We start from the raw sequence: 25903 nt of genomic DNA, 5'->3' as shown, positions 1-25903 counted from the left end.
CCCCGTGTGTGTGTGTGTGTGTGTGTGTGTGTGTGTGTGTGTGTGTATGATGCTGATGGCCTGCCCACAAACGGTTTCTGAATGGCTATGCATTTCTACCTGGCCTACTGTGTGCTTATCTGTGTAAACTCCAAGCCAGATCAATTTGTGAGTCATAAGCTCCAAGACATCAGCTCAAAGATTTAACAACACACATTGTTGCTTTTAAACGTAAACTTCCCATATTCAATTCTCCATACCTATGTCATAGCTGAATGCATAATATATGTGTAACATATAAATAAGGCAACAGCTCTACTTATTGTACTCTCCCAAATGGTTCCCCATAATTTTCTTACTTCATAATGCAGTGCAGAGTGGGTTGGGAATTAGGTAAAAAGCGTTCCTAGACCCAGTTTTCTTCCTGCCAACTGTGTGATCCAAGTAAATCATTCACTAGATTTCATCTGGGCTCACTAGATTCCTTATCTGTGAAATACACCTGTGAGGTCAATTATATTCGTGGTTCTCTCCTGTCATGTTCTAAATGACAAAGGGTTCTTTTTTCTTGTTAGTTTGCTCCCTCCCTGCCTTTCTCTGTGTCCGTTACCCCATTTCTGTTTTAAAAAATTTTAACTGTCCACCTCAGTGAAGGCTTTTCCATTCTTCACTCACTCACATTCTTTCTACCATGGGAGAAAATATCATTGTTTTATAATTGCAGTTCCCACAGTTCTTGGCACCTTGCCTTGTGATTACTCTGCCATCACAAACCATCAAATTCATTCACAAAGAACTTCTCTGTCTTGCTTATCCCTATTTTCTCCAACATCCTGGTATACGACCCTTTTCACGCTTCTCCTGGAAAGTTCATTCAGTCCAAAAAGATGGAGAAGGGAGTCTCACTGTGCATTTCCTGAGGGAGTGAAATCTGTGTTCGGTCTAATCTGAGGTGACTTTTCAGGGCAGTCAGTCTTCTGATGACTGCAATCACTGGTTAACTTGAATGTGTTCACTCAGAAGTTCAAGAAATAACTATTTCAGGTAACAAAGGACATCTTCTGGGAGAAAATAAAATCATAAATATGTTGCCTACACAACAATTTAAAATTGTCTATGCCACTAGGCTGTGAGGTCGGTCATGGTAAGAGGTCCTATTTTCTTCTGCCTTCCTAGCATTCTTCTCTGTATCTCCACTCTCACTGCCCCCCAATACTATAACTTAACATAATTTAGGACCTCAACTATCTATCACTATATTATTACTGAGAGTTCACTAGGGATGAACCAGACCATAGTCACTCTAAAATCTGACCCTCAAAACTGTTCATTTTATGTTGCCTTCTGGAAGGTCACTTTGCTTTGATGTGAAAAATAATTTTGTAGACATTCTACACTAAGACTAAAAGAAAGGTTTGGTGATCTACATATGAAAAATCAGTCAATGAAAATTCTATAGAGTACAGAGGTCAGATCGGCAATTATATTGGAACAATATTGGACTGGACATCTCATGGGCGCCATGAATCAGGTGCTGATTATAGCACAACTAACAGCCACTGTGAACAACGCTCAGATATTTAAATCAGATATTCAGATAACCTTCTCAGTTTTAAATTATCAGTATTTTTCTTTTAGACTGTGGATATCTTCATTGTTAAAGTATAGACTCATCTCTGCAGATTTAGATAAACAAAGGCCAGTCTGGGAGTAGGAAGTGAAGAGGTTGTCTACATTTTCCTTCTGAAACCAAACAGAGTTCTGATACTCTGAATTTTTTCTTTATACAAAAACAGAATTCAACTTCTTAACATCTAGAGAAAAGTATACAGCAATTAGGAAAGTTTTGGGACATACAGGAGTGACAGTGGGATTCCCAATTAGGGGAAGTGAAATGACAGTAACATAACCACTATTGAACAAACCACGGCATATTGACATCTTCATACGTACAAAAGTGAGAAACAGCACCAAAAGCCCAGATGTTGAAGAGGTCTTACGTAGGTCCCGTAAAGTTCATGAGCTTGTTTAAGGTTTATTAACTTAAGCCATTTATTTCTTGAACTTGACCAATTCTGCTACAGTACTGGAAGCTACAATACTGGAATAAAGTTTACGGTTAATTATAAATAGGTAATCTTTTTCCTTTTTACTGTGGTTTTTACAGAAAAGTTGGATTTTCATTTACTCATTATTACACATTTTCCTCCCTGCCCCCTTTAGTTCACTTAAAAAAAAAGCATTCATTGTTGCATAATTCCCTCCCTCCGCCTCTCCTACCCACTTTGCTATGCACCTGTTATTCCAGACTGTTGTCATACAGATAGCCTAATCATGTACTCCTTTTAAACAGTTATTTCCTTCATCTGTTTCAATGTAGTGAGTATTAATTCTTTACCCCCTCTTTTCTCAGTTTTCCCCAACCCCCATGTTAGTCTTATTTGATAACAGTGTTGTTACGCAGTATTTGTCCTCGTGTGACTAAGATATTTCAGTTATTGCCTTAAGAGTGATTTTTTTAAAAATTCATTTTCCATAGTAAATAAAATATAGCTGCGTAAGAATGCAGATTATATACCATGTTTTACATTAGCATAAACAATGATATTAAAATATCATTCCTGATTCATGGCTACTACAAATAGTTACCATGCTCAGCTACATATCAAAAGGTTTGAGTCTATCTAGAAGCACTTCGGGAGAAAAGCCTGAAGATCTATTCTGAAACATCATCCATTACATTCTTATGGATTATGGTTCAACACATGGATAACATGAGTTGGGGTTGACCAGATAACAACCGGAACCTAATTTTACTGCAAATATATCAATTAATAAAATACCTATCAACTTTTGGTACAATCATTTATAATTTTTTCTGAGACCATAAGCCAAGAATTCGAGGTGATTTCTCCCCCCCCCCCCCCCCCCAAGTAGAACAGTTCTATCAGCACTGGTAGTGTCTCTGGTGCTCCACTGAAAAAGTCAATTACTTTACCAAAATACTTCCGAGAAACACCAAAGCACTGCTTGTTAAAACTTAACTTCTGACTCCCCTCATTGGAAAAATAATCACAGATTTAGGCTTGAGAAACATACTTGGATTCAGTACGGAAATCAGAGCTTCTCTCTTATCTCACAGCCAAAAGATAATTGATTCTTAGGCTTTTTTCTCAAAAACTTCCTGCTTCACAATTGACCCAAGCAACCACTAGTCAGAAATAAATCTGAAACTTCAAGATATCTTTAAAATAATAATCATTCACTTTTCAAATCATGCACACAAAACATCACCTCATAACTGTGGTAATTCTCCTTTCCACTGTGCATCATTTATTTATGTCTTTTCTTCTATCTTGTTATAGTTTATATTTGGTGAAAATATACCTAACAAAGCACACACTTGTTAGATTAGAACCAATGATATAGGGGAGGCCAACGTTACATCAGAGCCAGGAAGCAAATATTAACATACATAAATCAGTGCTATAAGCGCCTAAGTGATGCAGAAGCAGCGGATGCTCTGGGTGCATGCACAATGTCAGAGAACAGGGACCAGAATGAGAAGCACCCATTAAACTCTGAATCCTCCCTGGCACCATTCTGTTCAACCCTACCTGTTAACCCTATGCCTGTGAACCCACTTGGTATAGTAGCTATAGCACCTGGTCTTCACTTCAGTGCTCTATGCACTTAAGTCTGCTCTCCCAAGAAACTTCAAAACTGCTGCAGATTTTGCTACTTTGGTACTTAGGCAGTGTCCGCTCTTCTAGTCTCTTCCAGCTGGAATGATTCTTTTGCCTGCATGAGAAGGATGAAGCAGGGCACTAATGTCACGGTTACACACTCATTTATCATCACTTAGAATGGCTACATACTTTACCGTGTCTCAGCTCTAATGGTCTCTACCTCTATTCACCACCCTTATCTTACACTCTCTGCTCTTTAACATCGAGAGCCCTACGGGTTCGCACTCATGCCTTGGTATTATTATTTCAACCTCAGTCTCTGAAAGGACCTCATGATGTCACCTTTAAGTGCAATCACAATTTAGTTAAATAGATAACGCCCTTGAGTATTTCACCCTACTTAGAAATTACCTATATTCTTTCTAGTTTTTTATAACTCAGAAGTGATTAACTTTAGAACTTACCCTATTCTGTTATGACCTCATTAGCATGGCAAAAGAAAATTCCTACAGGCATTCCTCTGACTGCAAATGAATTCTGTTCCAAATCTGTCCTTAAGTCAGATCTGTATTGTGAGTCACAATGGTTAAATGTTTCCCTTAGTGTATGGTATTTCTTGTATCCAATGCATAAAAATATGAACAAAACACTTATAGATAAACTAAAATATCGTTAGCATAATAATTCAATATTAATAATCATTCTTATGTGCATCACAAATCACTACCTGCTTATTATGATGAACCATAGTACATTTTTACAATAGTATAACAGGCCTTACAAAGGAACACAACTACCATTGTTTATAAGGAAGAAGTTTGTAACTCAGGAATTTCTTCAACTTCCAGGTTGTGCCATATTTCCAGAAACAGAAGTTCGAATTTTAGTATATACATGTGGGAAGACACAATCCAGTCATAACAGATATACATTCATCCATTTAGAGTGCACTTATAGCTATTCATTTAGAGCACAAGCTCCATCTATCATCTTTCACAGTTTGCTGAAGAAAAAAGAATTGGAAATGATGGCTAATGATGAGGCTGGAGATTGAAAAGCAATAGGAAAACCTGCATGTTCAGATTTGTGAAGAGCAATTACCACAGATACCCTCTTGTTTGGAATACCATGGAAATCACTTCCTCTGATACCAAATCTTCCAAAGGCCACCATGATTAACCAATATAAATAGTGGAAGGCAAGATGGAGTGGGGTCATGTGTATATTTTCCTTTTGTTCCTGCTTCATCTTCAACATTAGAAACGATCATCAAGCAACCAAAATTAAGCTACCAAATTTACAATGGAGTTATTCCCTATCAGGAATCTCTGGTAGCATAGTCTGCAGGGGGCTGCACTGTTAACCCAAAGGCCACACCTCTCTGGAAGTTCAAATCCACTAACAGCTGGGTAAGAGAAAGATGTACAGTTTATTCTCATGCACTCTACAGCCTCCAAAAAACTGCTAGAGGGTCAGCTACGAGTCAGTTCCAGCTTGATGGCAATGAGCAGGGGCATAATTCCACATCATTTCCTCACCCCACTCCCACCCCCACCAATGGAATTTAGTGGGCTAATTTATAAAGCAGTCTAGTGATTAGGAACAACCATAAGTTAAGACTGAGGAGAGAATGAGAGAAAAAAAGAAAGATGGGGAAAGGCAATCTTGAGTAACAAACACTAGAGAAATAATTGGGAAATTCAAGTTTCTGGCTTAGGTTTCAGTTGATCATTTTACAGGGAATAGAATGCAAGCTATTTTTCACTACAGCTTTAGACTATAAATCTTTGAAATGGTTTGTTAGATTATTATAGTACCCCTCTGAGGGCAATGAAATTATGTAATGAAAAAATCAGACCATCACAATACTAAATTATCCTGACTTACATAAATCCTAGTAAAAGCTTTCCATTTAACCTATTACTTACAAGATGAATCAGGATGAAATCAGCATCTATATAAGCATCTCTCGGAAGGTAATTTTACTTGCTTTACATTAAAAGCTTTCTGGTACAAGTTGCCCATGCATTATTCCTAGCATATAATAAACAGGAGTATTGCAGGAAAGAGGGAAATTTCACAGACTTCTATTTGTAGATAGAAAAGTGGGGTGAAAAATAAAAGGAGAATTTTAAGATGTTCTTATAATAAAATACAGCCATCATCATAATTCTCACACAAAAATGAGTTTAAAGCAAAGTACTTGGTCTAACAGAAACACAGAGGAAAACTAATCAGGTAAAGTGCTTTATTTTCCTTCCTGACACAGAATTGTCTACTTTGTTTAATGTTTAGGTTGAATTAGAATGTGCATTTAAACTCTGGGAAATGTGCTTATGTACTGTATTTATCATATCAATACATTAAAGAGGCAAGAGTTACACTAACTGGATTTTAACACTCTCTAACTTCTTCCAGGATGATTTAACTTTACAAAGTAAAAAAATATATTTCATATCTACAGCTATCTCTACAGATGTAAAATCATACATGTTTAGGGTTTATTTTCTAGAAATTGATCAGTTAACTTGCAATGAGTATTCAAGACTGTAGTAATATAGAAAGGCTTCAGGCCTTTTGTTCAGTGAGTCGCTATGAGTCATGCTTAACTCAATGGCAATCAACAACAACAATAAAAATAATTAAGAAAAAAAACTTCTCATTTTTCCCCCCCACAGGTCGGTTATTTCCTCCTATTTTTCAAAAATTTTGAGAGAATTTTGTTCTTTTGAAAAGTTTGTTATATTATTGTCATGTGCCATTGAGTAGGATCCAACTCTTAGCTGACCCTCTCGCAGGTTTTTAAAGGCTGCAAATCACACAGGAGGAGAATCACACCTTTCTCCCATGGAGCACCTCGTGGGTTTGAACCGCCTGCATTTGGGTTGGCAGCACATCTCCTTAGACACTAAGTCACCAGAGTGAATAATAAAAGTAAATTAATCTTATTGTAAATTAGACTTGTTGGAACAATTAAAAAGGGAATGCATGTTTCTGAATTAATTTATTAATACATGGATGGACACAGAATTAAAAGTTGGTATGGAATAAGTTTAACAGTAAGGATAAAATACTAGATCAGATGTGATGAGAATTCATATCCTCTCCTATCACAGGCTTTGTTTAAGGTAACATTAATACAGAGGGAAAGGTACTCACTTATACTCAAAAAATGTGCCTTTTAGGGTAAGAGTAAGAATGTGGAATATCATCCAAGCATTGTCACAGAAGGAATCTTTTCAGCCTTAACTAATCACTGCAGAGCTCTGGGGGTGCTGTGGTTAAACAGTCGGCTGCTAAGTGAAAGCTCAGAAGCTTGGACTCACCAGCTGCTCTGTGGGACAAAGATTTGCTGCTCTGTTTCCTTAAACATGTTAGCCTTGGAAATCCAATGGCGCAGTATTGCTTTTCCCTACAAGGTCAGTAAGAGTCAAATTTAGCTCAGTAACAATGAATTTTTATTCATCCCAATGGAAGTGGAAAGAATATATTAAAAAATAATCCTACATCCTTCTGTATGGATTACACCTAGATATAAATAAAACAAATATCTTCACAAATGAAGCAATCATTATGATAAATGGAGAAAAGACCGACATTGTCAATGACTTCCTTTTACTTGCATTCACAATCAATACCAATGAACACAGCAATCAAAAATCAAATAAATACCATTCAGATCATGTGCAGACAAAATCTTGCTCAAGGCTGGGGCAGTCCATCTACACAGAACTGTCAAAATTCAAGCTGGATCCATGAGAGGCTGTGGTACAAGCCTCATTGGTAACATAAGGATGTTGGTTGAAAGTAGAGAATACCAAAAAGATGTATTCTTATGTTGTATTGACCCTTCAAAGACTTTCAACTACGTGGATCATAATAAATTATGGATAACACTTAGAAAATGGGAACCGCAAGACATTTAAATGATACTCATGTGGAAACTCTACACGGTTGGAGAAACAATAGCTTAAACAGAAAAGGGGCTGTCCTATCAGGAAAATTGTGCTTTAAGGTCACTTCCTTTTACCACAACACTTAATGAATTTATATGCCTAACAAGCATTCTGGGATGCTGGACTATCTGAAGAAAAATCAGACATCAGGATTGGAGAAAAGGCTCAGCAATGACTTAAAGAAAGTAGATGAAACAACTTTGCTTGCAAATATAAAAGATCAAAGACTACAGCCTTCAATATGGATCACATCTCAAGATAAAGAAGACAAAAATCCTCACAACCGGACCAACAGACAATCCTATAATAAATAGAAATGAACTGAAGTTGTTAGTAACTTCATTTCACTTGGTTTCATAATCAAGACTTATGCAAGCAGAAGTTTAAAAAAATCCAACAACATATTACATTGGTGAAAAATGCTGCTAAAGATCTCTTTAAAGTGCTAAAGTGCAAGGTAGTGGTTGTTTTTGTTGATTGCCATCAAGTCGAGCACAACTCATAGTGACCCTATGAACAAAAGGTCTGAAGTCTTTCTATAACTATCATCGTTTTTCAAAGTTCATAGAGTTTCCAGAGGCATGTTGTTTAGGAAATGGATGCTACTCCTGCTTCCAAAGAGCAAGGGTGTCAGTTTAAAACTAAGGTGTGACCAATCAATGGTATTTCCGAATGCTTCATGTACATATGAAAGTTGTTATGTGCCGTCGAGTCGCTTGCAACTCATAGCAACCCTATATACAACAGCTCTAAACTCTGTTCTGTCCTGTGCCAATCTCATTATCTCCAACACACTCTTCCTGATTACCCCAGTCACTGAATCAATCCATCTAATAGAGGGTCTTCCCCTCCTGCACCTGCCCTCCACCCTCCCAAGCATGATGTCTCTCTCCAAGGATCGGTCTCTCCTTACAACATGACCAAAGTATGTCAGACAAAGCCTCAGAATCCTTGCCTCCAAGGAGCAGCCCGGTTTAACACTCTCCAGGATGAATCTGTTTGTTTTCTTAGTAGTCCATGGTACCCTCAATCCTCTTCTCCAACAACAAAGCTCAAAGACATCAATTCTCCTTCTATCCTCCCAGATTAACAGAGACTCGAGAAAAGACCTGGTTATCAACTTCCATGCATCACACTGATCCTGCCTTGTGCATGGGATCACCACATGCCAAATGGAATGTGGCCAACAACAGAAAGAATGCTTCACAGTGTTGGCTGGAAGACAGAATAAGCATGTAGGAAGCTTGTAAATAAAAACATGCTATGGAAAGGAAAATGCTTATTTCTGACTCTCTCCAGAACTCCTTACTAGCGTAACTGCCTGGCCTCTGTGCTACCCTACTTGCCCTCCCTTTTCCCAACAAAATGATGACTGCATTAATAAAGTTTACTCTGAGGAGTATCACGTTGATCTCGCTCTGTAGTCATCATCATCATGGGCTTGGAGAGGGCAGTTGTATGTTTAATGGTTTCAAACATCAGTTTGAAATCTGCTGACAGCCCTGAGGCTTTCAGTTTGAACCTATCTGGTGACTCTGAGACATTAAAGACCACGTGAAGTGTTCTTGTATAGATGTTGTTGTTGTTATGACAAACTTTGCAAAGAATATAGTCAAGAAAACACTATGCAGCAGTTCTATTCTGTAACACATCGGCTGCCATGGCTTAACGATGACTCTACTTCATCTAACCTCAAGAGTGCACACAAGTGTGGAACGACATACCTCTCAAACTCATAATTTAAAAAAAAAGTGATTGTGTATTTTTCAAAGAGAGAAGAAAACGGGAGAAGCGCTCTGTGTCCGATTCCTCGCAAGCTGTCCTCATCCCCCATTCCTTTTTATCCTCTTTTTTAAATTTCTTTTTAAGTTAGTATGTTAGATAATTTTATAAAGTCACCTCCTTACCTAGGAAGTAGCCCAGACCCACTGGCTCTAGTGATGGTCCACTGAGTTTCTGAGGTTGTCTATGTTAAAAATGGAAATTGCCCATCTTCTCCTAAGGAGTCTCTGGTGGATTTGAACCACAGAAGTTGCTCAGCCTTTTGCTTGGCAACATGACACACTACAGATTTATACCATCAGAGTCCCTGTCCAGAGATTAGATTTTTGTAAACACAATCATCAGGAAAGTAGCTAAAAGTAACAATAGTAACAATTTATGAGAATATAATTCTATAAACATAGGCCCTTCATTCATGTATGGTAAAACTGAAATATGGGCAGGTAAGTAACTAGCCTGAATTGGTGCTGTTTATGATTGAGTAAAGAATAGAAGACAAAATAATCTGGGAGTAAAGGCCAATGCCTGTGCTGTTAACCATGTGGCTATGGAAGCAGCATTTGTATGGCTATAAATCCATGCCTTCTGTCACCAAGACCATAAACTCCGAGAGTTCTAAGCATCTGACTTCCTAAGACTTGTCATACATGGCCACACTCAATACCTACCCTCCACTTTTCTTTGTGGTGTAGATTTCGGTAGCAGTAAATGTAAAGTGAGTATATCTAGAACTAGGCACTGGTAACAAAGCTGCAAAAGATGTTCACAAATTTTAAATATTAAAAATGTACAAGAAGAACGTGCAAAACTCATTCAAGTGGGAAACGTTATTGCAGGATCAAAAACCAGGTCTACCTCAAAGTGTTCAAGTGCTTCGTATGCAAGAATTAAATTAATGGCCTAGTCATCAGGAATAGATTAATTTAGTAGGTTTACAAAGACTTGGTAAATTGAGGAAAATTTAGGAATGATTTTTATTCCAAGAAAGAACGGAAACAAATTAAAAATATTTATGGATTTATTTATATGTACTTAAATATTTATATATATATTTTATTCATATATATACATACATACACACACACACACAATTGTTTTCCTTGAGCTTATTCTAACTAAAACAACCCCACGCAATGGAGGGTTTCAATGGTTAATTCTTCATAAATAGATCACCGGGCCTTTCCTACAAAGTGCCTGTGGGTATATTTCATTTAGCACCTGAAAACATTAATTCTTTGTACAATGCACACATTCCAAACAATTAAATTTTGATTATTCAAACAAGTAACTTCTGCAAGATAATTCAGCCCTCAATGATGCCAGATAAATGCAGACTTAAATGTACATTCTCTCATTCAATTAACTAGCTCATGCCAACTCTGAGAACTCACTTCCTACTATATTTAATTTAAAGCACTTCTGAACTTGCCCATGTAGAGCTTCTCTTGTTTTCTATATTAACAAGAAATCAGAAAGACTTCTAGCACTGAACTCTTATTTTTCTTGGAAATCTCTCTTGTCTCCTTCTGCCCCATGTCTGGATATCCTGAGGTTCAGACCTGAAGGTACAGAGCCCCCAGATTGGTGAATGTCTAGCTAAAAGATGCCAAGATCTATAATAGCCCTGCCTTTTCATGTTCCATAGAATGTTACCATTTAGAGAAAGGACTCAGACATGAGTGACACATGCTTCCTCAGGCAATGTACAGGATTAGGAAACAAAGTGGAAGGCAGGCAGCTGCTTGGGTTACAAACCAATGCTGCCAACTTTCCTTACCTTAAATCCCTCAGGGTACATTATTGCTACACAAAATGAATCAGGTTTGAATCGCTTCCAATCTCTACTCTTCTGGTCTCCATCAGAGAGGGCAGCCAAGTTATGACAGGAGTCATCTGGGTAGAGATGGGAGCAAGAAAGAGCCCTGTGCTGCTCCTCCTGGGAAGAACAGGCACAGAGAGTGGCTGCTGCTGCCAGAGAAGGCCAACAGAGACAATGACCTTTCATCACCATTCATTCTAAACTAAACACTAAAGACAATGGCCCCATCACAAACTGCAGGATGCCAAGGAAGGCTTGGTGTGACTAAACAATGTTTCATGATTGAAAGCACTTCAGATTCCCCTTGGTCCAGAAAACCCACTGGAGTCCTCAAATGCTGGAGTTATGCTGAGCCCTCTGTAGAGAGCAGACAAAAGGCCTCCTGCAGACCTCTATCGCCAAATCTCCCCAGTGTTTTATAACTGAACACTTGTGTATCCATCTAGCAGAGGCAGAGATTCTCCAGAGCAGAGCCTATGTCTCTGCCCCTCTTTTGTCCTAGTGCATTGCAAAGCCACTGAGTACCTGACTCGTCAGAGCCACATATACTCAGGCACACACATTTGATTTCAAGGACAAGGGTGCTGTCTATTTTTAATAAAGAAGCAACTTGAATGACTCTCATTTCTATTTCCTTACTCTAATACAGTCTTTGTTTGCTTGAGCAAGAATCTGGATTAATTCCAGACTTCACTTCATTTCTGTAATAGCTGAAATCTAATCAGGGCTACATATTCTTTGTTGCTGTCTCTGCTGCACTGTCTGCCTCCTTTCTCCTCTCTCTGGCCCCCTCTTCTCTGAAGCCTCTGTCATTTTTCTCCTTACTCTCCCTGCCACTGCCCTCCTCTCCACCTCTTTCCTCTCTCTCTACCTCATCCATCTCCTTTCAATATCACTATACTCCTCATCCTACACTCCTTACTTAGTGACTACCTTGTTATTCAACATTTTGTATTTATGGCAATAATGAAAAAATGTGCAATCTACTTTTCACATTAATGATTTATGTCTAGCGGTAAACAACATCAAGGAAAGCTGTGAGATGCTGGTGATGGCTAAGATACTGCACCAAATTGCATGGTCATCATTCTCGGGGGTTTGTTAGATGTGTAATGATGTCATCTGACAATTAGGGAAATGATGTAATTTGGTAATTATGTAATGATGTAATCATCCCTCCTCCATTTTGCGATATGATGTGATCATCCTCCACTTTCATAAACACAAATTTTCAAATGATCACCTGGTCTCTGTCATGTCTACATGTTGGTATATATGAGCAGAGGGCACTCACAGTGTCACTCTTCTCATCATTGCCCCTCTCCCTCTCCATCTGTATTTTTCACTCATTTTCTGTCTCACTATCATCTACCAATCCAACCCCTTTGCTCCTCACAGGCCTTTTCTTTGTTCCTAACCCTCTCACTCTATCTCTTTTCTCTTGCTGTATCCTTTCCTGCTTATTCGTCCTCTCAGTTTCTCTTTCATATCCTCTTTCTGTCTTTTTCAATCCTTTCAGCTACAGGCAGCCCAGACACATAATTATACATGCTAACCTGAACAGTTCGCTTTAAAAAGTATGTCAGGTGATGTGGGTAACATCCTATATAAAAGGGCAGAAGTTGTACTTAATTTGTTGGGAACTAGTTCTTGGGATTTTTTTCTCGGAATTAAACTGTATGTAAATGATGCACTATTTTACTTTCTCAGTCTTGTTAAAAGATAAATATGCATGTGTAAAAGAGAGAAAAAGAAAACTTAGTTGAAAGGAAACATTGAAAACCTCTCTTTGGCATGTAAAATTCATTCTGCTTACAATAAATATAAAATTTATAATGCACTTATTAAGATTTTGCCACTAAGCTGACTCCAAGTACATTCACAGAAATGGGGGGGGGACCAAATACATACACCAAGAGACAGTAGATTTTGCATAAAATATATGTAAGCTATCATTGGTGAGCCATTTCATTTTATACAGAAATTTTCTGTTGTTCTTGTTCCCTGGTGGAAGCATAATTCAGAAGCAAAAGTGACTCAGCATTGAATTTTAAAACAAATCTATAAACTCCACTTGTAGAATTTAGAATTTTAGGTTTCTATGAGATGAACATTGGAGAAATCAGGAAGGAAGTGTGTCAGAGATGTGTCCTGTCTCCATACCTTTTCAATCTATATGCAGAAAAGATCATTCGGGAGGCTTGGCCTAATGAAGAGGAATGTGGCACCAGGACTGGAAGAAGACTCCATCAACAACCTGCATTATGCAGATGACACAACCCTGCTTACTGAAACTGAGATGAACCTGAAGAATTCACTGCAGAAGGTCAAGAACTGTAATCTTCAATATGTATTGAAGCTCAGCATCCAGAAGTCAAAGATTCTCACCACTAGGTCAACTGGCAACACCATGATAGATGGAGAAGGAATTGAGGTTGATAATAGTTATAACTTGTTTGGCTTCACAACTAACACTGTTGGCACTTGCAGTCAAAATCAAAAGATGAATTGCATTAGTTAAATCTGCAGTCTAAGGCGCACCTGATCCAGACCATGGTCTTTGTAATTATTTGCTGTGCATCAGAGAGCTGGATAATGACTAAGGATGATAGATGAAGAATTAAAGCCTTTGCGTTCCCATGTTGGAGAGTCCTGAACATACCCTGGTCTTCCAAGAAAACAAATAGGTGTATCTTGGAGAAGATGAAACCAAGTTTCTCCTTGGAGGCCAGGATTTTAAAAATTTGTCTTACATACTTGGAACGTTGGCCAGGAGGGACTAATCCTTGGAGAAGGACAAGGTGCTCAGAAGAGTGGAGGAACAGCACAGGAGAGGAAGACCCCGGTTGAGATGGACAGATCCAGTGACTAGGGCAATGGGTGTAGGTGTGTCGAAAGTCAGTGAGACTGGCTCAGGACAGGGCAGGCTTCAGAGCTGCTGTGCATAGGGTTGCTATGGGTCACAGGTGACCCATCGGCACATAACAACAGGAACAATCAGGTGAACAGTCACATGTGCCACCTTTTCTAGGAAAACCTTTCAACTAAGTATTATTCCTGTTAGTCACCTCAAAGGTCAGAGAAGATCACTTTGTAAGCCTCTTGATAGTGCTGACACAAAGTAGCATGTGTCTCCTGGCTCTGCTTCTGTGTCCTCATTGATTTACAGTGCTTTGCAGCTTTTTTTTAAAAGAGTGTTGTTATTGTTAGGTGCCTTTGAGTCTGTTTTCAACTCAAAGCAGTCAGGAAAGAAATATTTTAAGTGCAGAGAAAAGCTGCATCCATTTTTCAGTCATATAAGGAAGTCAATAATGATAGAAAGCTAATAATAAAGAAGTTTCTTTTTATTCACCAACAAAGAGAAATAAATACCATCATTCATAAAAAAAGGACAGAAAGGTTGAATAAAAAAGTCACAGTATAGAACTTAGTATTTTCTAACTCTTCAAACTCATTTGGGAATAGTTTTTCTAGGTTAATAGAGAGTAGGGTGCAATGTAGTCAATGCGTGATCGAGAATCCTGGGGAAAGATGAATGACTGCTCCAATTTCTAGTCTTCTGAGCTGCAGAGTCTATGCTAAAGTCAGGACATACTGCCACAAGGCTCACACACATCCTCTTCCTGAATAAGAAAGCCATCAAGGAAATATTTGTCAAGGGACAATGTAGGTTTCAGCCTTAGTGCTGAATGATAAATCCACTGCTTAATAACTGTGGAGTTTCCCTCTAACAGTTTATCTCTACGGCTCAGTTTCTTTATCTGTAAAATGAATATAATGGTACATACCTAGTGTATCTCCTGTGATGGTTAAATGAAATGAGTGTATAAGAAAAACAGCATTAGCCTGGTCTCAAGGTCTTGGTACCATCGTCACAACCACCACCATCACCACTCATTACCTCCTACACCATCACCTTCAAAATCACCATTACCAGCATCACCACTACCAAAACCACTACTACAACCCTTCCCACCATCTACAATGGACTGTCACCAACACAAACACCACAGTCAACACTTCTATTTCCAAAAGCAACATTATCACAATCACCACTAATGCCATAGACACTAGTATCACTATCGTCACCACCACTACAACAATTACAGGTGAGAAAACTAACTCAACACTTAAGAATTTACTGCAAGTTATCAGTCTAGTCAGAGATAAGATAAAGCTCAAATTTGAGTGTGGATTTTGAGATGAGAGCACCTCCTAAACCTATATTTATGTCAGAGAGTGGAATATTGAAAAATGGGTAAACTTAGCTTCAAGAGTTTGCTGTCATCACACATCTCTCATAGGTAAGTCTGCCAATAATTGAAATAGGGATGATGCATTGGTTGTTGTGTATATTATTTTGACCCATCAGGACTTTCACTCTTGTTGACATCTTTTTTTAAAAAAAAATAAATTTATTAATTTTAATGAACATTTACAGAGATTTTGGATTTTCATTCATTCACTGTTGCTCTTTTTTTTTTTACCCCTTTCCCCCCAAGTTCGCCTTGTTGACATCTTTTTAAAAACCTGTGGTTCTGGAATAGAGTATTGAATATACCATGGACTGCCAGGAGAACACAGGTTCATCATGGAGAGAGTAAAACCAGACTGTTCCTTGGAGGCAAGGATTCTGAAGCCCCTTCTGACATACTTTGGGCATGTTATAAGGAGGGATCAGTCCTTGGAGAGGGACATCATACTTGGGAGGGTGGAAGGATAGCACAGGAAAGGAAGACCCTCGATGAGGTGGATTGATTCAGAGACTGGAGTAATAAGCGTAGGTGTGTCAGAGACAGTAGAGTTGGTACAGGATAGAACAGGTTTCAGGGTTATTGTACATAGGATTGCTATGAGCTGCAAGTGACTTGATGGTACATTTTTTAATTTTATTTTATTATTTTTGTGTGCGTGTACCGTCAAATCAGATCTGACTGCTACAGGAGGAGATTGCCCCTCCTTCCCCGGCAGAGCATCTGGTGGATTCGAACCTTGCACCTCTGTGATTGTAGTTGCAGCTTCTTGCCACTAGGCCACCAGAGCTCCCAACTTGATGGTACATAACAACAACAATAACCTGAAAACTAGATACACTGGGATATTTCATTAATATCTGAATTGCCGAGTATGAAGTTTGGTGGTCTAGTAATATAAAGCTGCGCTGCCAACCAAAAGGCACAGAGTTCTGATTCAACCACTGATCCCTGGGGGAAAAAAACTGGCCAACTTCTCCTATCCTATTCACTGCCTCTAAAATCCTGTTGGAGGGTCAGCTCTGAGTTGGTCCTGATTTGATGACACATACCACCACCACCAATGAAAAACTCCTGGTAATCTTATTGTCAACGAAGGCAAAAATCCCAAGGTCGGATTTAAGTCCTGTTTCTCCTCCTTGCCTGAGTATCTTCAATTGCAATCAAGAAAGTAATTCTTAGTCCCACATCTGACCCCAAGGACATATTGTAACGAAAAAAAAATGTGATCTGAAGTGTCGCACTCACAGGAGAAAGGCAGGAAATGAAAAGGTATTGTTTATTGAGCCTGGCCCTTTATAGGTCTGTGAAAAGAATGGGCTCTGGCTGGCGCAACTTTTGGCAAAGAGAAGAGCATTACGTAGGCAGTTTGTTAAGCCAGGAGAGGAAACAAAGGAGGAGATTTCCTATAATTTTGACCATATTGTTAATTTCTTGCTTTCTTCCTAGGACTTTCTAGGCATGCCCATTCCTGAGGCAAAAGCATAAGGGCTCTGTGGAAAGCTAGCAGCTAAGGGCCCAGATGCTGCGGCTGTCAGTCTTCTCCTCAGCACCTTCCATCCGGCATCCTCTCTGCTGGCTTAGCCAAGGCAGCTATGGCGATTACCTCTAGCGCCCACTGACCCATTTTGCTTCAGCTGTCCTCTTATCCTTTCCTACCACCTGGCTCTGAGCCACGCACAGCCAAGGTTAACACCTAATAATTGTTTGGCACTTGCACTGCAATAAGGATCTAAAAACTTTCCCAGTCCCAAAGAATGAGCCTCTGATGATATGATCTCAGGCATCATGACAAGATGCCATTGAGGTACTTTCAGAGCAAACACTGCACAATTCCCATGGATTCCAGCCCACAGGGAATTTTCTACACCTCAGCTCATAAGATTGAGCTGCAAAACAACTCACTACCTGATTATATGTGTTGTGCCTCCAAAAAATGTTCCTTTCAAGACAATTAAGCATAGCTGGATCCCCACTCCCTCATTACTTATATATCCTCAGGAAAAGATACCCCAAAAAAAATATTTCCCACTTCACAATCTTCTTAAGATGGCAGCAGTACACTGGTAACTGAGAAAACAGGGTGATATTCACAGGCAAAATTAGTTAAGAAATGCTGAAGTGGTTATAGCATCAAAGAAAATGTAAATCATTCAAAGAAGGTAACGACTACTTCACAAAGTGCAAAAGAAAAAGTCCTGGCAGCATTTTCATAAAAATCTTGTCAGTTTCTTAGGAAAGTAAGATGTAAGGTGGTATAAAGGTACAAGATCATGTAAATACTATGTCAAACACCCCATAATTCAAAGCTTGGATTCATTTCTTATTTGTATTTTGGAGAATTAATTTCTCTGACTTTCTGTTTCCTATCTGTCTTATGTACTGTCACAGTATTCCACATATGGGAAAAGTACTTGGGAATATTCGTGGAATGGAATAGGTTGTCCAGTAGCAGGGCTTTGTAATGTTGTTGTTGCTGCTGTGCACCACCAAGTCAGAACTGACTTACAGCTGACCCTCCAGTGGGTTTTCAGAGGTTATAAATCACAAAGGAGACTGCCCATCTTTCTCCCATTGAGCAGCTGGTGGATTTGAACTGCATGCCTTCGGGATTACAATGTAGCATCTTAGCACTAGGCCACCAGAGCTCCCTGTATAGAAGGGGGTAAAAAAAGGTGTGGAGGATCTTGCTTTGACACCATCCAACAAAAAGAATTTTAACCAAATAATCTCTTAAAGCACATATCTCAGATTGAGCCAAACACCCTCACCCTCATGTTGTAAAGCCGATTAGACTCATGCTTTAAAACGGCAGAAACAAAAATTAACTTTGCCTGAGCCATTCATTAGTTTTGATAACTATCCTATTTATTATGATTATTCATGCTTTCAAGCATAACAAAATGTGACTTATCAGAGCACATATTTCCTTTCACTTACATGAAATAATCTGTCAAAAAATTATAGAGTTGCTCCTATCACTTACACTATGCCTTCTCAATATTATTCACATTTCTTATGTGCTATTTTGTTAATTCCCATTGCAGAGCACAAGGGGTATACGGGTTCTACTTTCTTCATAATTATTAGCCCAGTGATGGCCATAAACAAACCGATTATTAAATATCTATAGACTAATATGTAGATTATTCTCTTGCCCTCAACTGGTAAAGCAGCAACTAGCCTCTATATAAAAGGGCTTGAATGAGGAATAAGGAAAGAACTAATAATTTATACTTTCTCATATGTGTACACCAGGAAATCTCATCCCCTAAGACAAAGGGTTTTTTACATAATTATATTAAAACCCCATACTCTAATTAGCAGTGGGAAAATGAGAGTATAACAGCAAACAGGGCAATGTGGTTAACACTATAAACAACTTGTCTGCACATTTCTTGCCTCCTGGCAGCGGAAATGAGAACTTGAACATGCTCTTTGCCTCTTATCTTGTCTTTTTATTGTAATAGTTACATATGCCAAAAAATATATGTTGTTATAAAATCATTAATTTTAGCTATAATTCAGGTTTGCAAATGATATTACACAGGTCTGTGTTGTAAAGTAAAAATTCTTGACTAGAAAATAATCCAAAAAAGGAGAAAAAAAAATGAACTCCTAAAATTATTTCACCAAAATCTATTACATCAGCGTGTTACCTAGGAAAATGTTTTCTTATCATAAAAGTGTTTCCAACATTTGCAGCCGGGTAGTCCCTGATTCACAACATACTGGAATTGTGGTGAAACACACTTACTACGTATTTCATATAATGTGGCAGTGCATAGTTTGCTCATGACTCAATGGATAATTTGTTGACAGAGATCAGACTTCTAAAGATATAGAAAATAAATGTTAGAATGATAAAAATTGTAAAAAATTAAGGTATTAGAATTGTATTAGAACCAATTTACAACAGTTATACAAACTGAATCATGTTGTAAACTGGGAAAATTTGATAGTTTATGTGTATTAGATAAAATTATTTGCCTATTAAACAAGTCTTAACTACATGGGGCTCATGGAGGTATATGCTAATAGTATATCTTTCTAATTTTATTTTCTCTAGTACTCTATAACTTGTGGTTGCTGTGATGCTAAACACTGTAACACTGATGTGCCAAATGTGATAATTGTCACGCACAGAGGACAGTGTTTGGTGAAGCTTCCCAATTAAAACAAGCTTGGAAGCAGGAGTGGCATCCACTTCCAAAATGGCCTGCCCCCAAAAACTATGAACAGTGCTCAAGCCTTTCATTCATAGGGTTGCTGTGAGTCGTCTATGACTCCACGGCACCTAACAACAACAACAACAATATTTTCATTATTTCTGATCTTCCCATAGATAATTGTTCTTCACATTTGAGCATTTCAAATGCTGTTTTTGTCAAATATATTTTGTTTCTTCTTTTTATGGCTTCTTATCTTCTTATAAAAAATTATTAATTTTTTTTCACATACTTTGGGCTATTCCATGGAAAGCGACAAAATGCTTAGAAAAGTGGAGGCTCAGCGAGAGGAAGACCCTCACCCAGATAGATTGACACAATGACTGCCACAATAAGATCAAGTATGTCAGAGATGATGATGATGAAGGCACAGAATAGGACAAGGATCTGTTCTTCCTAGGATCACTATGCATAGTACTCGGCTCAATGGCACCTGCCAACAATAACCACCTTGTTAGAATACATGCTTTTATTTACTTTCAGCACTGAAATGTTGTCTTACAAATGCAAAATTCCTCAAGAATTTTACAGAGCTAGAAAATCTGATTGGTAATAAGAACTAAAAATAAAATTATTTCTTTGAAATATAATTATAATATTCTCATAGAATCAATCTAACACTACCAGCTTACTTAATATTTCTTGAAATGTCATGATCATGCATTTGTTGTTATGTTCTACATATTAGTTTTCATAGTATTACTGAAACTATAGCTATGCTTAAAAATGTAATAATGTTGTTGTTGTTGTGTACCATCAAGTCAGAATTGACCCCCAGCTGACCCTCTGTTAGGTTTTCAGAAGCAGTTAAAAACACGGAGGAGACTGCCCATTTTTTTCCCACAAAGCTGTTGGTGGATTCAAACTGCATGCTTCGGGATTACATCACAACTTCTGACCATCAGGCCACCAGAGTGTGGGGGGGAAAAGTCAATTTTTAAGTAGGAGTACTAAATAAAACATAAACTCTAGTAAACTAATTCGCTAAGCAATATGTTGTCGTTGTTATGTGATGTCGAGTCGCTTGCGACTCATAGCTACCCTATGTACAACAGCCCTAAACTCTGCTCTGTCTTGTGCCAATCGCACTGTCTCTGACACTCCCATCCCGATTATCCCAGTCACTGAATCAATCCACCTCACAGAGGGCCTTCCCCTCCTGCGCTGTCCCTCCACCCTCCCAAGCATGATGTCCTTCTCCAAGGACCGGTCTCTCCTCACAACATGTTCAAAGTATGTCAGATGAAGCCTCAGAATCCTTGCCTCCAAGAAGCTGCCCATTTTAAACCCTCTCCAGGATGAATCTGTTTGTTTTCCAAGCAGTCCATGGTACCCTCAATACTCTTCCCCAGCACCACAGCTCAAAGACATCAATTATTATGTAAATTTTCCAATTTATATGTTTTGGTTTTAAGTTCTGCATTTTAGATATATAATATTAAAATGCTCATTATTACCACTGACTATTATTAATTCTATTTGATTAATACCTACATATCCAGGACTGTCATGTTAATGTTAGATCTCAGAAGATTAAACAACATTGTGTATTAATTATTACCACAAAAGTAGCATCATTAAAGGACAATCATTAATAGCACTTCAGATTTGTGGATCTCATCTACCAAACCACAAATCAAATTTGCATAGTCTTCATTTATTTTTTTATTAGCTGTTCCTATTACACAGAATTCCCTGTTGAAGTATAGCGTGCTAGTATGAGCTACTGTATTTGTCACTGATTGGCCTTACACAAAAGCAAGTGCTACTTGTTAACTAGATTTATTTAATGGCATTGTCATTGTAATTTTAAAATGCTTTGTTGAGAACACTTTCTACTAGAGCTTACAAGCATTTCTTAAATTTTTACAAATACACATTTTTATCTCAGAAAAGGTCAAGTGGAAATAATTAAGTACATTTATTAAAAACAAGAACATATCTTCATGCTTATTTTATAAATGTAAGTAATTTTCTATACACTAAAATGAACATCAAAGATTAGGAATCTATCTTATTCTCATGGCCAGTATGCAAAGAATACTGAACAGTAAGGTAGAAAGGGAAAGTGTTTCATAAGTAAATAAGTATAGAACCATTATACTTAAGAGAAAGAAATATCATATTTCTATTAGAAAATAACTAAAGAACCATTTTGTCATACTTCAGAACTACTCTTGTGAGTTTATTTAACAAGGTGTAATTTCCCCTTAATGACCTCTACATACCATTATATGGATTAAGAATGTTTTCTGACACAGGAGGAATCAACAAAATTATTTCAGAAAATATAATGAGGAAGAATTCTTAGCAGTGGAATAAAGTTTGTACCCTAACATAAGCATGATCACATTCAATATCAGCCCTTTGGGAAAAGTCCCTACAGATAGGTAAGGCGTTCATTTGTTACAATATCACCATCTTTCAATAAAACAAGTGTACCAATAAAATACATATAATATACAACATAACAACTCATATAAAACATATTTTTTAAAAAGCTATCTTCCACCACATACACAAGCACAGTGAAAGAGAGTTATAATAATCTTAATTTCATTATAAAAGTGTATTCCGTAACTTTCCTCACTGTAATGCAACTTAGAATGGATATATGGGCATTGGAAAGCTCCTTCAAGAAAATCTGTTGACTCTGCCCATCCCCTTTTCTCTTTCTTTTCTGAACATTCACTCAGGATACTTTCATGGAGAGCACATGCTTGTCTTCGACACGTTACATGCCATTACCACAAGAATTAACTATTTTTATAACTAGTTCCATTTTAAATGTTTTCATTTCCAGAATTCCTAAATTGCCAATGATTCAATCAAAAGTAACGCATTCTGTTAGAGTCCTTCATTGCACTTTTGGCATTAGAAAGCGTTTCCTGTCTCCCTTGCTTCTTTCTAGTCTGGGTATTGCTCACCGACTGAGCGCAACGTTGTGATCTAGTTTAGATGAGAGGAGCACAATGTCCTCTCCTAGGCAAAGAAGGAGGTTCATCTCTCTAGTGGTAGTTCTCAGATAAAGAATCACCGCATGACTGGCCACTCCATGTCTTGAGAAACTGTGGCACCATGTCACTCCAAAGTGCCAACAGAAAGACAGCACTGCTCCCTATTTCTTCTCTCTAACCTGTTTCCTGTCAATTAGGACACTTGACAGACATTTCTTTCCCTCCCATCACCACATGAGTGAAGGAAAAGGATTTGTTTTCTTCTGTAAAGTAAAATCAGACTGGAACTAATAGGAGCTGATGGTTTTCCCAAGTTGGCATAAAGCTGTAAAAAGTGGGGCTGGGCATGATGTCACAGTTAAATATAAGCACTTGGGTAGAAATGTTATCTTAAGTTGTCACAAAACCCCATATTCAGATAAAGAAATAGAAATATTTTCCATCACCTCTGGTAGCCAAGAAATTCTTTTCAGAGGTGCTTCCTTTTTGAGTTTTCCCAATTTGAATGCAGCAACGAAGTAATACCTTAAATATTCATGATCTGTGTATATACTGAGTAACTTACAACAGAATACAAATTTTTTACCCACCATAAGTAATGTGATAAATTCTCTCACAGTATTTTTTCTATTGTAATATGCTTAAAATATGAAAAGGTTCGAAAATCATGGTAAAATTTCAACATCAAAGCAACGGATATTATATTCATTGTCTCTGTGGATAGACCACTATCGACAAATGGTTTTCCAACAAAGCAAGGTTTTGAAAGTGGTCTTTTATAATACATGTCCCATTCCTCATTTAGGTTAAAAGTTGCATGCTCACAAACACACACAACCACAAACATTTAAAAAAAAAATTGAGACAGAAAACTTACACAATTTCATCATTCTGGAATTCGAGTTCTCCACACGTGTCCTCAAAGTCCTCTCCTCCACCTCTGGCGGTCCCTTCAACGGTTTTATAGGGAACAATAACATTTCCTCGTGCTCCCGATGTTCTCAGGACCTTCACCTCCATGATGCCAATGCTCTCACTCACATGTGTCACAGGCTCCTCAAAAGTAAAGATGCCCGCGTGGTCATCGTCAAAAATCGTCACGGTGGCTGTAGAGGGAGACCCGAGGCAGGCGAGGGTCGAAATGTGATTGGCTTCCAGAATGCCATCTTCTGAAGCTTCAGAAGACACTTTGACATTGCTGAGGTGTACAAGGAAATTCTCATCCTCCTCGAAGATGTCATCGTCAATGATGCCCACTCTGATTTCCTTCTGGGTCTCCCCGGGCTTAAAGACAACAGTCCCTTCGGTAAACTCATAGTCAGACCCGGCATTGGCTGTGCCATCCTCTGTTCTAAAGTCCACAAACACGGTGTTGGTTAAATCACCACCTCTGCGGATTATGGTGAGGGCAACAGTCCCACAGTTCTCCAGACACTGGTAAGTCCCTTGCTCAAAGAAGATCTTACTAACGGGGTCATTCTCTGTCATGTCGGTGTTGACCTCGTGCATGCTGACGGCCTTCCTCGCCTGGTCTGCTGCATGCCTCTTTAAAATGTTGCCAGCTCCAGTCATCAAGCGAGTTGCCTGGATGCGGTAAAACGCGCGGCTCTTTTGCTGCTGACTGAGGACTTGATAGTTAGCTAACTCGATTAGTTGCTCTATTTCTTTCTCTGGATGCTTTTGCTTGAGTTCCTTCAGAATCCTAGCCATTTCCCTCCTGGCCTCTTCGTCATCTTGGTCCTTCTCATCAACCTCCAGAACCAGAGCACCATCTAAGAAATTGTCAACATGAGAATTGACCACTTTCCCATCCATTTCGATTTCGGTCTTGGATGATGGCCTGTCTCCTTCATGTTCAATAATCATTCCCCTCTGCTTGCCAGCCCGATACCGCTTGTAGACATACTTGTAGAACAGAAGCCTCCTATCTGCAACCCAAGCGAATACGACACAAATGGGAAAGAAGAAGAAAGTAAGCAAGCCTTCCCAGACCTCCACAACTCCAGGAGAGATGACAGACAGAATTATGTAAAGCCAGGTGTAGGCAAAGATGCTCCAGGCTGCTGTTACAAAGAACACACGCAGATGCTTTATTTTCCTTGTTTCTCCATCAGGGACCACGTACACGCAGAGGGCGATGATGATGAACATATTGAATGCAGCACTTCCCACGATGGTGCTGGGACCCAGGTCTCCTGCAGTGAAATTGTGACCACAAACTTCAATGACTGAAAGGAGAATCTCAGGTGCAGAAGATCCCAGAGCCATCAAGGTTAGATTAGAAACTGTCTCGTTCCAGATTCTTACGGTCGTCTTGGTCGTCTCTCCATTGGGTTTCTTTATGGTTATTTCCTTTTCTTGAGATGTAATGACTTCTATCGAGGACATGAACCGGTCAGCAATGATAGATACTCCAAGAAACATGTAAACCATGGCCACGAAATACACAGTAGCTCTCGCAATTTTGTCCCCAAAGGAAGGGTCTTGGGGCTCCCAAATGGGTAAAATCACTCCTTTCTTACAGTAATACGAACCGGTACATTCGCCAGTGTCATTTCCTTCTCCTTCCATTTCACTCTCAGCACGAATGTGGTCCACGTGGGAAAATAAGAGCGCCACAATGGCTAACAGATGAAATCCCATAGAGAAAGTGGAGGTGAACCCCAATGGCAGCATTTTGTACAATGGCAGACTTCCAACTGTTCCAACCTATGGGCAGAAATTAGATAGGGGGAGGGTAAAAAATATATATTTATATATCATTAGAACAAAATAATGAGTTACTTTCATTTTAATTTTTTTTTCAATTACTGATGTCTATCTGGTCACCACAGAATCTAAGGTGAATCATCATTGTTCTAAGAAACCATTAGCTATTGAGCAAGACTTTGTAAATTATTGGCAATCTCAGGTTTCTCAGTTCTCAACACGTAGTCCCCATTCACTGAGCCAGATAACACAATTGACTTATTGGAAAAGAAAAGTTCAATTATAACTCTGGCTTATTGAATACACATTTATTCATGTTAACAGCCAATAAGAAAAAAAAAGAAAACTTTTGAAGCATTAAGTAATTTTCTCCTTGCTGCCAGAGCAGATTTTCTTTCAAAGTTTGGTCAGTACATCATCTTCCAGCAGTCATTTTGCTGCCAAAAATCACTTTATTAAGATTGATGTATGGAAATTAAGACTTTGAAAAATTCTATCATGGGATCTGGTGATCATCTTAAATTATACAC

The 25903-nt window shown here is 38.5% G+C and overlaps 1 protein-coding gene across 2 annotated transcripts in view; it reads right to left on the bottom strand.

Annotated features, from left to right (window-relative positions):
* The window catches only part of SLC8A1 (solute carrier family 8 (sodium/calcium exchanger), member 1), a 414184-nt gene extending 388844 nt beyond the window's left edge, over nucleotides 1-25340 (bottom strand). Inside the window, exon 1 of one of the 2 annotated variants that reach the window (XM_006882329.1) lies at nucleotides 23542-25340. In XM_006882329.1, the coding sequence (XP_006882391.1) occupies nucleotides 23542-25340 (1799 nt within the window). The remainder of the gene's footprint in view (nucleotides 1-23541) is intronic. The other variant, XM_006882330.1, reaches the window with a different exon arrangement.
* Nucleotides 25341-25903: the final 563 nt, after the last annotated feature.

This window comes from Elephantulus edwardii, unplaced genomic scaffold (assembly GCF_000299155.1).
Source record: "Elephantulus edwardii isolate Elephantulus edwardi_28Jun2011 unplaced genomic scaffold, EleEdw1.0 scaffold00019, whole genome shotgun sequence".
NCBI lineage: Eukaryota > Metazoa > Chordata > Mammalia > Macroscelidea > Macroscelididae > Elephantulus > Elephantulus edwardii.
The sequence above is the reverse complement of the archived record's forward strand: the minus strand, read 5'-3'. Positions and strand labels throughout refer to the sequence as shown.